Source organism: Papio anubis, chromosome 9 (genome assembly GCF_008728515.1).
Source record: "Papio anubis isolate 15944 chromosome 9, Panubis1.0, whole genome shotgun sequence".
In the NCBI taxonomy this organism is placed as follows: Eukaryota; Metazoa; Chordata; class Mammalia; order Primates; family Cercopithecidae; genus Papio; species Papio anubis.
The window spans coordinates 123,102,155-123,116,842 of NC_044984.1; the positions used below are offsets into that span (position 1 = coordinate 123,102,155).

General features: G+C 44.9%; 1 protein-coding gene across 1 annotated transcript in view; it reads left to right on the top strand.

Moving 5' to 3' along the window:
* Positions 1–14,688, top strand: part of TMEM132C (transmembrane protein 132C) — a 430,548-nt gene that overhangs the window by 381,010 nt on the left and 34,850 nt on the right. The window contains exon 5 of the mRNA XM_021923141.2: positions 10,437–10,580. Coding sequence (XP_021778833.2) covers positions 10,437–10,580 — 144 coding nt within the window. The remainder of the gene's footprint in view (positions 1–10,436; positions 10,581–14,688) is intronic.

Below are 14,688 nucleotides of genomic sequence, written 5' to 3' on the forward strand. Positions count from 1 at the left end.
TATTAGTCTGGTGCAGCTACAGGGAGCTCAAAAGCGACATGGTGAATCAGGACATTCAAATACAGTGTCACAGTTTGTGGGCTCTGTTTCCTGCGATGAAGATGGACGGGGTTGGGGGGGGTGGAGTGGCCACCTCTGTACCAGGCACTGACCTGGGATTTTTTGTAGGTCCTCTTGCCTACAACCCTAGAGGAAAGCGGGGTTATCCCCATTTCACAGATGAGGAAAACAAAGCTCCAACAAGGTGGGAGCAGGAACACAGCTCCCATGGAGGCCACAAGGCAGGCACCTTTTTAGTTTGAACTCATGAAGTCACAATGGTCGCTGCCCTCTGCATGTTGACAGCTGGACCCTCTTTGCTGGGTTCCAATTTCAAAACTGGACTTTTGATCTCCCCAGAACCTGCCATGTGAGCTATCTCCCCAGAACCTGCCACTTGAGCGGTGTGCCTTCCAGCTGTCTCCAGCGTCCTCCTAACCTGCTGGGATGTTTCCCTGACCGACTGTGCTTCAGCTGAGATAGAGGAAGAAATGATCTTTTTTTTCCTGTTCATATACGTTTCCTTTGGAGTAGGCAGTGTTGTAATGTTATCTGCTATGGTTAAGTCCAGAAAGGCCAGTTTTAGGGGCCTCTTGCTATTCAAGTGTTTATATTCACCTTCCTTGAGCTAAAAGCACGTGCAGAGAACCAGATACTGTCAGTAACATGCAAATCATCACAAATGTAAATGATCAACCACTTACAAAGTTCTCCCCAGTTCAAATCTCCCTTCCTATTTAACGCAAACTAACCTGACTAATACCACTAATATCATCTACCCTTCTGTCCATAGGAGGCCTACCCCCATTAACTGGCTTCCTGCCTAAATGAATTATCATCCAAGAACTTACAAAAAACAATAACTTTATTACCCCCACCATCATAATTATGAGCCCCTCTGGTTTAGCACAAGACTTCTCATAGGTCCAAACATGCAATGCAAATTATCAAGATGCAAATCTACGCTAAGCTGAGCAAAAGGTGCCGGCTGTTATGGAGGAAGCCATCATGCTGATATTGAAGTCCCACTGGAAGCACGGTGGATCAGAGGCTGCAACCACTGAAGAGGAGAAAGCAGTAAGGACAGGAGTTAGAATCTGCAAAAGGAAGATGACTCCACGGCTCTACCAGAGAGAATGGCCAGAAACTCAAGGATTAAAAGAGGCCTTTGGAGGAAAGAGGGCCCCTCCTATTGGAAAAATTGATCTTGTTCAGGGATCAGAAAAGTTTTTCTATAAAGGGCTAGATAGTAGATATTTTCAGTTTTGCGGGACACATAGTCTCTGTTACATATTGTTTTTCTTTTCTTTCTTTTTTTTTAAAGCCTTGAAAATGTAAACATCATTCCTGGCTAACAAGTTCACATAGAAACATGCCATGGGCAGGAATTGGCCCCTCTGTCTTATTCGTCAGTCTGCAAAATCTAATGGGATGTGAAAGACGTCTATGAAACCATCACAGACACCTGCTCTCCCCACAGAAATTCAGTCCATCTTTCTTTTCATTCTGAGAAGCAGCGCATGGTTGCCATCTCTGTTCTCAGCATCTACTTGGAATTAGTGAATAGTAGATTTCCCTCTTAGTTGCCTTCCTCAGGGAAAATGTGAAACTTTTGGTCTGCAGTTCACTCCGTAAGCCCCCAGAGGAGACCAAGCGAGACGCCCTGGGCTCTGTGGATGCCTGTACATGTGGAGGGGAGCATTCGCCCAGTTATTCCTCCCTCAGAGACAGGTGGCGGGGAAGAAAATCCATGGATTTGGGAGGCGTTCACAAGAGTGGACTGCTTCTCTGGCTGCAGATGGAAGGAAGCACACTTGGATTTAAGCATCCTTAAGTGTCCTTAAATTTAAGTGTCCTTGGATAGATTATTGAAGACGGATTGGATAGATAGATTTAAGAGTCACTGATGTCAGAATGGGTCTGGAGAGAAATGAAAAATGTCTGTGTCCCACTGTCCAGTGGCTTCTCCGGTCCAGGGCGAGACAGGCCCTCAGGGCCACCCATCACTCCCACTCCCACACCCACACCCCCCACCGGTGGGCTTGTTTTCTAGAGGGTTGTCTTGTGCAAAGAGTAAGAACCAAGGGCTGAACCTCTCACTGGGGTTCATGTCTCAGCTCCACCCCGCTGCTGGCTTTGTGGGTTTGAGTGCGTTAGTTGGCATTCTTGACTTTGTCTCTTCGTGCTTCAAATCAGGGTGAGAACAGTCTCCCTCCAAGAGTTCAGGGAGCTGGGACGCGTGAAGTGCTTAAAGAGAATCTGGCGCATAACGCATGCTGCTGTCGCCACCGAAGGTCTGCTCCACCTTAGAGAAAACACACTTGAGAGAGGTGGCAGGTGCAGTGGATAAAAGAAATAAAAGCAAGATGGTGTCACTGTCCAGCTGTGTGGCCCTGGGCAACTCATTCCTCCTCATCCAGGTGGGCTGAGGACCACCTTTCCTCTCTGATTCTGGTGCTCAAAAATGAGATGGCTTATAACTTGCTTTAAAATAGCCAGTTCTATAGGAGAAGTTTCTCCCCAGAAATTAAATTTGGGAATGAGAATGTAGGGTCTGGGCACTACCAATGGGAGTTCCTGCAGGGTCTCCTTTGAGATGTGTGGCCACCTGATTTAATCTGCATGGTTAGAAAAGCCCCTTCAATTCACTTAGATCTACTTAGAAGGGCCAATTTTTCACAGAAGGTGTAAGGCAGGCTAATTCCTGCTTTCTCTATGGCACTCCCACTTGTTGTTTGTGGTTCCCAGACACTTTTTGCAGTCACTTTCCCAGCATGTAGTTCAAAGACAGGGATCAGCTTCCTCAAGGAAGAAAGCGGCTTGCCAAGCAAGCCCCATTTGCCCATGTGCCCATGACCTTGGAATCATGGACTGGCCCAAAGCCAGGCCTTAAAGCCCTCAGGTCTCTGCAGTCCACAAGCCCTGAACCTCCACGGCCACCATGAGCCAGGCACAGTTATTACAGTAATAGGGAAGTGAATGGTACCCTACCCACCGAATTACCTAAAATAAAGAGGCTGGTAAGAGAGCAGGTGTCACCAGAGAAACAAGATGAGGAGATAAGTAGATAGATGAGTGGATGGATGGATGGATAGATAGATAGATAGATAGATAGATAGATAGATAGATAGATAGATCGATAGATGATAGTGAGAGATAAGATAGATGATAGATTAGATAACAGATTAGATGATAGAAAATAGATTGGAGAGATGATGGACACATAAAGAGATAGAGAGATGATTGATAGACTAGATAGACAGACAGATATAGCTATGTGTCATGGACAAACTGTCATGAAGGGCAGCCTGGATCTTTGGGGCACAAACTGAAGTGCTGTCCACAGGCCAGATTTCTTCCTGTTCAGAGAAGCCTCAGCTCTGCTTCTAAATGACTTTCAACCAGTTGGATCAGGCCCACCCAGATTATGCAGGAAAACTTCCTTTATAAATAAAGTCAGCTAGTTATGAGCATTAGTCACATCTACAAAATCCCATCACAGCAACAGGTTCCAGTTAACTGACCAACTGGAACCATCACCTGGCCAATCCCGGGGGTTTGCCAGGGTCTCAGGGAAGGACGGCCTCACATGCTGCTGCTCAGAGTGTGTGACGACAACCACTTGGAGGCACCAACTAGCAGGATCAAAGAGAAAATGTGTAGACTCTCAACCCATCAATTTCACTTCTAGGATGAGAAGGTGCTAAAAAACCTGGATACATATGCACATGGAGAGATTCAGGTATTTGCAAAGGCAAAGAATTTGAAACACTGTAAGTTTCCAGGGGTAAGAGAATGGAGAAGTAAAATACAGAAAAGGCACGTGATGGAATTTAGTCAGTTTTGAGACAAATGAATTCAATCAGTATGTAAATATGGATCTAAATAGGAATAAATGCTCCAGCTACACAAACAGGGATAGATCATAAAAACATAATGTTGAGTGTTTTGAAAAACAAAACAGAAGTTGATGAAAGTACAATATGATATATTTATATAAACTGTAAAACGTGCTTTTGTATAAAACATAAAAGCAAAAGACAATACCATATTTTCTCTACATGAATATGGATATTTGGTAAAAGTATAAGAATCACAAACTGGAAAGATACATGTCAAATCCTGACAGTGACTGCCTCTGGGGACAGAAATTGAGGATCAGGACTGGAAAAATAACAGAGGAGATTTTAAAGTTATCAGCCATGTTTTTTCCCTTTTGTAAAAGAAACAAATCTGAAATGAATACAAAAAGTGCTAACATAAATATGTTTTAAATGTGTTTGGATGTCTGCTATGTGTTTGACTTGTTTTTATTTTATTTTCTATTCCTTCCCCTGCACAGCCCCAATTTTCAGAGAAAAAGAGAGATTGAAGTGGGTGAATTTGGCCTCCCTCCAGCCACCAATTGCCTCATACGAGACACTTCACATTTATGTTTAATAGCTGCCCTTTGAGTCAACTTGGACTTTGTTCCAAACCCTGACAGGCAATCCATAAACATTATCTGATTTAATCTTCACAACAACCCTAATTATTCTGGGAGTTCACAGTCAAGGAATCTGATGCTTGGAGCATTTAAATAATAGCAAGAGAAGGGCAGAGCGAGGATTTAAGGCAATTCTCTCTCAGGTCCTTGCTCTTGACCTGCCGAGAAGTTGTGGTCAAGAACATATGCTCATGCCCTGGGCTGGATGTTCAAATGTGGCCGAATCATGTATGGGCTGTGCCCCCAGACAAGTCACTCAGCTCCATGCCTCAGTTTCCCCATCCATAGACTAAGGATAACACAACTACCTGCTTCATGGCTTTGGGGTAGCAGTGAGAACATTAGCAACACCTAGCCCATGCCAAGAGCGCCTCAAATGTGACCTGGCTTTTTTTTTCCTTTTGATTAACTACTACCTCTTCTTGGCTCCTGGCCACACGAATTGAGAGAGGTTGTTTTCTGCTCTCTGGGACATTTTAGCTTAAGCTCACCCTTTCTCCAGACCCTCATGAAATTTAAACCCCCAAAGTTGCTTTACCAGGCAAACGTCTGGTCTCTGAGCCATGAATGTGTCTGTTCTTAGTCCCATTTCCAGGGTCAGTCAGCTGTGGGTGGATAGATCTTTGGCTTTTCTGAGGCCATGCAGGAGCCCAGAGTCGAAAGCCGGATCTGAGCCTGATGTGGCCTTTCCATGGCTCCAGCCCCATCCCACACTCTTTCCTTTCTTTTTATAGAGATATAATTCTCATGCCATAAAATATACTGTTTTAAAATACACAGGCACACGCACCCGCACGGATGCACGCAGGCACTCACACAGGCGCACACACGCGCTCAGGCATACGCACATATGCAGGCACTCACAGGCACACACACACGTGCGCAGGCACACGCACGCATGCAGGCACTCACACAGGCACACACACATGCACACAGGCACACACACCTGCACGCACGCACGCAGGCACTCACAGGCACACACACACATGCGCACAGGCACACGCACCCGCACGCATGCACGCAGGCACTCACACAGGTGCACACACACATGCTCAGGCATGCACACACACGCAGGCACTCACAGGCACACACACACGTGTGCAGGCACACGCACCCACACGCACTCACGCAGGCACTCACACAGGCACACACACATGCGCTCGGTCACACGCACGCATGCAGGCACTCACACAGGCGCACACACATGCGCACAGGCACATGGACCCATATGCAGAAGTAATTCCATGTTATTTATTTAAAAGTTAAAAATACAAATCACCTAGAAAATGACCAAACTAATTTACATTTATGAGGGTAAATCAAACAACAAAAATGTGTTTTCTCAGAAGCCTTGGGCTTTTTTCAAATTTGAAATGACCATGATTTCAAGAATCCTACTTTATTGATCATTTTCAGCAAAACAGAACTGTTCTCTGATTTATGATGGAAGCGGGTGGAGGACCTCAGAACAGGGTAAAAGGAGAGAAGAAACATTTAATAATACAAAAAGCTTCCAAGTCATAGTTATGCCTTCATCGTGTTCCGAGGTCTTGAGACAGTGTTGATAAGCGGTTTCTAATACCTACTGGGGTTGGCAGGAATTGTACACCTGTGTGCCTTCAGGAAGCAGGCTGCCCTCTGTGATGCTGAACCTGTCAGAACCAGATGGGGCCAGAGGAAAGACAGCTAGCAGTGTAAACCTTCTTCCCAGCAGTGCTAAGCAGCAGCATAAAGGGAAGTGTTCTCCACCCCCAGCCAGCCGTGCACACGATGTGTTCTTCTTGGTCCAGCGGGGGTTTAGGTGGGTTTCAGAAGACAGAACAATTGTATACACGTAAATGTGTGCTAGGCATATTGCCGTGAATTTGCCTCAACTAACAAGGTATTTGAGAGGTGCAACCAGATGCAAAGAACTCTGCAGGCCTGCCACGTCAATATCATACACACGCAGGCACTCGCAATAAACACAGGCACTCACACATACACACAGGCACATGCACCCATATGCACACAGGCACTCATACATATACACACAGGAACACACACACATAAGCCCTCACACATACACAAACACAGGCACTCACACATACACAGGCACACACATGTATAGGTACTCCGCCGCAGATGGATACGCGCACGTGGATTGCTGGACGCCCGTAATGCGCACCTGCTCTGCAGTGCCTGAACCAGTTTGCGGGCGCATCCGCACGTACCTGGTCTGGACCGCACGCAGTTTTGTGCCAGTATTGCCTGGGATATCATTAATATGCCTGAGACCGTACCTGGGGCCACGTGCACCCGTATTGCCTGGACAACATACCACTGGACCGCGTACCTGAGACGCTTCATGCCGCATGCGTTGGGCCGATATCGCCTGGACATCACATTACCTGAGCCTGGGCCTGCCGCACTCGATGGGTACGTGTAATGCGTATTGCACATGCAGACCTGGTGGCTGGCCTGCGAAGCCACCTGGAGCCGGACCACTCCGCATGCACCGCAAATCATGGACTGCCACCTGTTTGTGTCCATGTCCTGGGCACTCCACCGGGGCTGGGTGCCCATATGCACACCTGGGCATCCACACATGCCTAAGCCTTGGGCCACCTAAATCCTGGGCCTGGGCATGTCACCCATGTGCCTGAGGCACTCACATGTCCCTGGCCAGGCCTTGTCTGCCACGCAGGGCACATGTGCCATAAGCCGGGCCACATTACATGCTGGCCACACACGTTCCACAGGCCTCATACACAAACCTGGTGCCACATGCCGCACGGGTGCGTGTGCCCATGAGCCTGGGCACTCCGCACGGGCCGTTCGGGCACTCAGCCTGAGCCACCGGGCCTGCACGTTTTCCTTGCCTGCAGGGACGCTGGATCTTGCATGGACCCCAATACCCTCGAGACTGTGAGAAACAATTTCTGCTGTTTAGAAGCTACCCAGTCTGTGATATTTTCTTATAGCAGCCTGAATGAACTAAGACAGTCTAGGATTCAACAGTCAAAAAGACAGATGACATAGCCCAACCCCCGCTAATTTGCAAAATGAAGAGACAAAGATTTCAAGAGATATGGTATGTGATCAGGATTGCGCAGGGAGTTAATGGGAAAGCAAGGAGTGGAATCCAGGAGTCCAGACTCCAGGGCCCACCAAGTCATAGACACCAAACTACCAGCCAGAAGAGTGATTTTAAATACAGGGAACTTCCTCCATGTCACAGCCAGGTTATTCTGGAGGCCAAAGTTTCCTTTTATGATTTGTTATTTCTATGACTATTAATTCTCTGCTCCTGAAATTGATATTGGTCAGTGAAAAATATGCATGTCCAAGGCAGGTGGATCACAAGGTCAGGAGATCAAGACCATCCTGGCTAACATGGTGAAACCCTGTCTCTACTAAAAATACAAAAAATTAGCTGGGCATGGGGGTGGGCGCCTGTAGTCCCAGCTACTCGGGAGGCTGAGGCAGGAGAATGGTGTGAACCCGGGAGGTGGAGTTAGCAGTGAGCTGAGATCCGGCCACTGCACTCCAGCCCGGGTGGCAGAGTGAGAGTCCGTCTAAAAAATAAATAAATAAATAAATAATATACACACACACACACACACACACACACATACACACACACACACACACATATCCAACCCATCTTAATTTTGGTGGAGTGCAATTTAGGGATAGGGAGTATTAGGTAGAGTGCGTGAATGTGTGTGTGTGTGTGTGTGTGTGTGTGTAATTGCAACAACCGTTAGAAAACTAATCACAATCCATGAGGGAATGTACTGCTTTAATAAAGCCATTAGCCAAAGACCATTCTGAGAGAGAAAATGTAAAGATTGAACTCTGAGCACATTACCTGTAATGAACCCGAAAATAGACCTGGGGAATTTCTAAAGTATTCTTAGCCTCCATAATAGATGTTGTGCAAGCTGCCCGGATTGCAGCCCAGCTCCAGGAATCCCATGGACCCAGGAGAAGACACAGCCGAGGGTGATGTAACTGCTGGCTGATGCAAAAGCATCAGAGAGAGGCCGAGGCTCTACTTAAAACTCATAACTCTTTCAGCTGTGCTCTTGTTTAACGCAAAAGGTCATTTTTGTGTCAATTGCTTCCCTGGAAAAAGAAGGGAGAAAATCTTTTTCCATCTCCTGCTTTACACCAGAGCAGTGTTTCTGGAGAGGGACTTTGGGAGAAACTGGCATCATTAGATGTCCCAAAGCCAAAGGCCCTTTTTCATTTTCATCTGTCCATAAAGAAAAGAATTATAAAAAGGCAATCAAGTAGTATCCTACAAAATCAAATAGAAGGTATTTTCATCATCATCTTGCAAATCACAACATCCATGAGAGGTGTGATGCTGATAGTTTTGCATGAAGCCATCCGAGCAGGATAAATCAAAGTCCCCATTGGCTGTGATGGAATGGGCTCCCATGGAGCAACAGAGGAAGGCAGTTTGCTTTGCTTTAGTCTTCATTTTTTAAAAAATGAAGGTGCCAAGCATGGCAGCCCATGCCTGTAATCCCAGCACTTTGGGAGACTGAGGCAGGAGGATCACTTGAAGCTAGGAGTTGAAGACCAACCTGGACAACATAGCAAGATCCTGTCTCTACAAGAAAAGTAAAAAATTAAAATTATCTGGGCATGGTGACACTTGCCTATGTTCTATGTTCCCAGCACTTTGGCAGGCCAAGGTGGGAGGATCACTTGAGGCCAGGAGTTCAAGACCAGCCTGGGCAACATAGTGAGACCCCATCTCAAAAAAAAAAAAAAAGACTAGAAATGGTTGAAGATGGGGGAAGGAGAGATGAAGGGGGAAAAAAGATGTCAAGAAAACTGACAGTATATACGATATTGTTTGGCCCTCTGGATGCAATCATATCCCATGCTATAGGCATTTCAGGTACATGAGTGAATAAATTTCCCTTATATATAAAGTAAAAAAAAAAAAGAAGAAAAAGCAATGGTTGAAGACATTCATTCCACCTTATTCGGGAGACACTGCCCGCTATATCCTGCTTTTCATATCCTGGAAGGTGATCTGGACTTTGCAAAGCCTTCTTTAGCTCTTCCTTTGTTGCTGGGAGCAATCCAGGATCTAGTCCATAAGGATCTGTGTTAGTTTCTTGATGCTGCGATGACAAATGAACACAAATGTATTATCCTACAGTTCTGGAGGACAGAAGTCTGAAGCAAGTCTTAAGGGGCTAAAGTTAAGATGTTGGCAGGGCTGCACTCCTTCTGGAAGCTCTGAGGGAAAATCTGTTCCTTCTAGAGACTGTTCATATCTCTTGGCTCATGGCCATATCACCCTGACCTCTGCCTCCACTGCCACATCTCCTCCTCTTCCTCTGACCTTCATGACTCCCTCTTATAGGACTTTAGGATGACTGGATCCACCTAGATAATCCAGGATTATCCTTCCATTTTAAGATCCTAATTCAATCACAATTGCAATGTCCCTTTTACCATATAAGGTAACATATTTACAGATCCCAGAGACTAGAGCATGGATATCTTTTGCAGGAAGTGAGAGGAAAACATTATTCAACCTACTATGCTTGCTCAAAGTACCCAGAGTTAGTTTCTGTTGCTTACAACCAAAACCTAACTGATATATTACTTCTACTTGGTCTCTGCAATAAAGAAAAAGAATAAATACTTTTTGATTGTTGTTGAAAACTAGGAAGATGATCATAAATAAACTAAAAGTAAACTGTTGAACATTCTTGGTCAATTGTTCCAAAGAATAACCCTTTATTCCAAGTCCTGGTACGGTGTAGAAACGGTACAGTGTGTCTTGTCCAAACAAGGTCAGCCTGGTGTTTACCCCGGGAGGTTCCCCCCTAGAATCGTCCAGTTCCCAACAGAATGGAATATCTCCCTTGACCCCAGTGTGTTTGGTTCTTTTTGGCAGGACACTGACATTCTGAACACTGCCATACTCACAGGAAAGACAGTTGCCATGCCTATCAAGGTGGTCTCTGTGGAGGAGAACAGTGCCGTGATGGACATCTCAGAGTCGGTGGAATGCAAGTCCACAGACGAGGATGTTATCAAAGTAAGTCATTCCACAGCCAGCTGGATGGAACTGCTGGGAACTTCACTTGGACATCCCATTTGCTAGGGACATTTATACTGAAATATACGAGGGTCAACTATATAGAGGCTTATGTGCAACACACTTCCAGCTGATCCACTCAACGTTTCCATTGCCATCTGTTTGTTTTCACATCATGCCAACCTAGTTAGTGTTTTTGGTTAATTCTTGTCTTTCCTCCTTTATTTCACAATTAAAAATTGTGTGTGTGCATACATCTATAGATAATGTACAACATATTATTTTAAAATACATATACATTATGGAATGGCTAAATTGAGCTATTAGGCTGGTGCAGAAGTAATTGTGGTTCTTGCCATTACTTTTAAATGGCAGAATCCACAATTACTTTTGCACCAACCTAATAATTAACATATGCATAACCTCACATACTTATCTTTTTCTGTGTGATGAGAACATAATCTACTCTCTTAGCAATTTTCAAGAATATATTACTATACTTTAGGAGGCTGAGGTGGGTGGATCACCTGAGGTCAGGAGTTCTAGACCAGCTTGGCCAACATGCTGAAACTCCATCTCTACTAAAAATACAAAAATTAGTTGGGCATGGTTGTGTGCACCTGTCGTCCCAGCTACTTGGGAGGAGGCTGAGGCAGGAGAATCACTTGAACCCAGGAGGCAGAGGTTGCAGTGAGCCGAGATCGTGCCACTGCACTCCAGCCTGGGTGACAGAGCGCGACTCCATCTCAAGAAAAAAAAAAAAAAGAATATATCATTAGTAACTAAATTCAACATATTGCACCAAAAAAAACTCTTGAACATATTCCTTCTCCTGTCCAACTGATATTTTATATCTTTTGACCAATATCTGCACAACTGTCCCCTTCCCCAGCCCCTGGTAAGTGCCATTCTATCTCTGCTCCTATCAGTTCAGCTTCACTAGATTCCACATGTACATGAGATCATGCAGTATTTGTCTTTCTGTGCCTGGTCTACTTCACTTAACATGATGTCCTGTAGGTTCATTCATGTTCTAACAAGTAATAGGATTTCTTTATTTTTTTAAGGTTGAACAGTCTTCCATTGTGTTTATGTACCACATTCTCTTTCCCCACTCATCCCTTGGTGAACCATGAGTGGTGCTTTGGACTATGAGTCAACCTCTGAATGCCTACTGTAGCTAAGCAGGTGACTTCAGCAAGTGAAGTGGTAAATTGGATCTGCCTGTTCTAGAAGGGCAGCCAAGATGCTGCTCTTTGTCTTTCCCAGCAAGGAAATTGCTATAACCAGTTGTGGTCATGAGGTAGTGGGATTTCAGTATTTTATATCTTCAAAAGAATGGAAAATCTAGATTTCTGGTAAAAACAACAATAACAATGACAACCACCTTGTTTTTCAAAGTTAGCATCAAATTATAATTTTTTTAATGGACAAAAAAATAAAAAACAAAATACATGTGTGCTGTGGGTTGGCCCATGGGGTAATTGTTTAAAAGGACTCTTCTAGAGTAGGGGTTGGCAAACCATGAGCCGTGGGCCAAACCTAGTCACTGCCTATTTTGTAAATAAAGTTTTATTGGGACACAGCCACTCAAATTCACTTCCATTTTGCCTATAGCTGCTTTGGGGGCTACCACAGGAGAATTGAGTAGTTGACAGAAACCACATGGCTTAGAAAGTCTAAAATATCCAGCATTTTGCTCTTTCCAGAAAAGGCTTCCCTAAAGTAATGTGTGCTCTAGAGTCTTAAGTTTTTTGGAGGAAGAACTGCAATTCTTGGTGTTTCCCATCATCAGTCATGATGCTACACCACAATGCTTGCTTAAAGAATAAGGCAATGCGAGGGCTTTACCAAGCCAGAAATGAAGCATTTCGTCTCTCTCTGTATTTTTCTGTAATCCCTGGAAACACATCCAGGAAAAAACAAATATCAAAAAAAGCATGCAGGTAGTGATTTTTGTTTCCCTCAAATCGAGTCTGACAGATAGCAGTCAGCCTTTTCTCTGGTGTTTAAAACTCCATGTCTGACTAGAAGAGAAGTTTACGAACTGTTGAGGTGGGAAAATGACATGGAAAAATACTTCTCCCCAAACCCCACTCTCAGAACAAGCAACAGACCACCGTACTAGACTGTCCACTGTGTTCAACGCCACCATCACACAGTGACGTCCACACTCAACCATGACAGCATTCCAGTAGGTGGCAGTAAGCATTCCAGCAACGTCTGTATACTATGACGATTCTTCTGGCTGTCGGAGGTACTATCTCAAGGAAGGGCTTTTTCCCTAATTTACCCAAAAGTGATATACGGGCTGATGGTGGCCTTGAATCCACAGTGCTTTAACAGAAAGACCACAAGACCAATGGGAGGAAGAAGAAAAGGGGGATGAAGTTCTAAACCACACTGTCCAGTGAAAACACAATATGAGCCACATATGATTTTTTTTTTTTTTTTGAGACAAAGTCTCACTCTGTCACCCAGGCTGGAGTGCAGTGGTGCGATTTCAGCTCACTGCAAGCTCCAGCTTCCGAGTTCACGCCATTCTCCTGCCTCAGCCTCCCAAGTAGCTGGGACTATAGGCGCCCGCCACCTCGCCTGGCTAATTTTTTGAATTTTTAGTAGAGACGTGGTGTCACCTTGAACTCAATCTCCTGACCTCGTGATCCACCCACCTCGGCCTCCCAAAGTGCTGGGATTACAGGCATGAGCCACCGTGCCCAGCCTGAGCCACATATGAAATGTTTAATTTTCTAATAGCCATGTTCAAAAAAAGTTTTAAGAAAAGTTGAATTTAATTGTAGTAATGCATTGTGTCTAACCCATTATATTAAAACATTACCATGTCTACATGTAATCAATATGAACATTAATAATGAAATATTTTACTTTTTTTTTAACACTAAGTCTTTGAAATCTAGTGTGTGTTTTATACTAACAGCACACTGAAATCGAAACTAACCCCATTTTCAGTGCTTCATAGCCATGTGTGGCTTGTGGCTCCCACAGTGGACAGCACAGGTCCTTGTTGGTCATTGACCTTTGTCACTGATTTGCAAGTCCCCTAAAAGCCAGAACCCTTGATGAATGTAACGTGTTGATAGGACACCTTCAGCACTGATAACTTTTCTAGAGGTAAAGAACCTATCTTTCAGCCTACAAAAACCAAGAAGGAAACAACCCAAAATTTATCGCAGCTGTATACACAGCAATCCTTAGCTACTCTTAAAACAATTTTGACATGGAGTCCATTACTAATATCTCCAGGAATTATAATCAGTATCTTTAGGGAAATAAATGTATTCAAACAGAAAATTGCCTCCTGAAATGAATCCAGAGTTGATACCCCTGGCTGTTGACAAAGCAATGTGAAATCTTGAGTCAGCAGGGTGAGGACATCGGAGCAGGCAGGCTCAATGTATGTAAGCACAGTCCGTAGGACCAGGCTTGGCTTGTGGCCTTGGGTCTGGAGAGATCAACGATGCTTGCAGTGCTAGTTGGGTACAGCTCAGAATGCCATGGAGAGAAGAGGGGAGGGAATTGATATTTAATCAGTGCCTAGTCTGCAGTAGGCCCATGAGGTTTTGGATTTAGGCAGTTCAGAGTTCTGTTGAGAATTCTGAAGGCTCTGAGATGGCACCCTAGTGTAAACTGGCAAATCAAACTGTCACAGTTTTGTAGATGCTGGCAGAAGACACAAGACCCCGGGGTCAGAGACAAAGGACAGCCACTGTACCAGCATCTTTCTGCACCAGTTGCCTGGGCTTCAGTTCCCACCGGGTTATGCAGAGGGGCCAGTGACACTTGCACATGTAGTGGATTGGGTTTCAGGGGAGGAATCCTGGCCTTTGAGAACATGCATCTTTTATCATGGGTGGTATAATGGGCTGTATGTTTGTGTCCCACACTGAATTCATATGTGGAAGCCCTTAACACCCAATGCAATGGTATCAGAGGTAGGGCCTTTAGGAGGTAATTAGGCTTCAGTGAGGGTGGAGCCCCATGATGGCAGTAGTACTCTTATAAGAAGAGGAAAAGAGACCAGAGCTTGCTGTCTCTCTACTATGTGGTGATATAGCAAGAAGGCAGCAGTCTGCAAACCAGAAGGGCT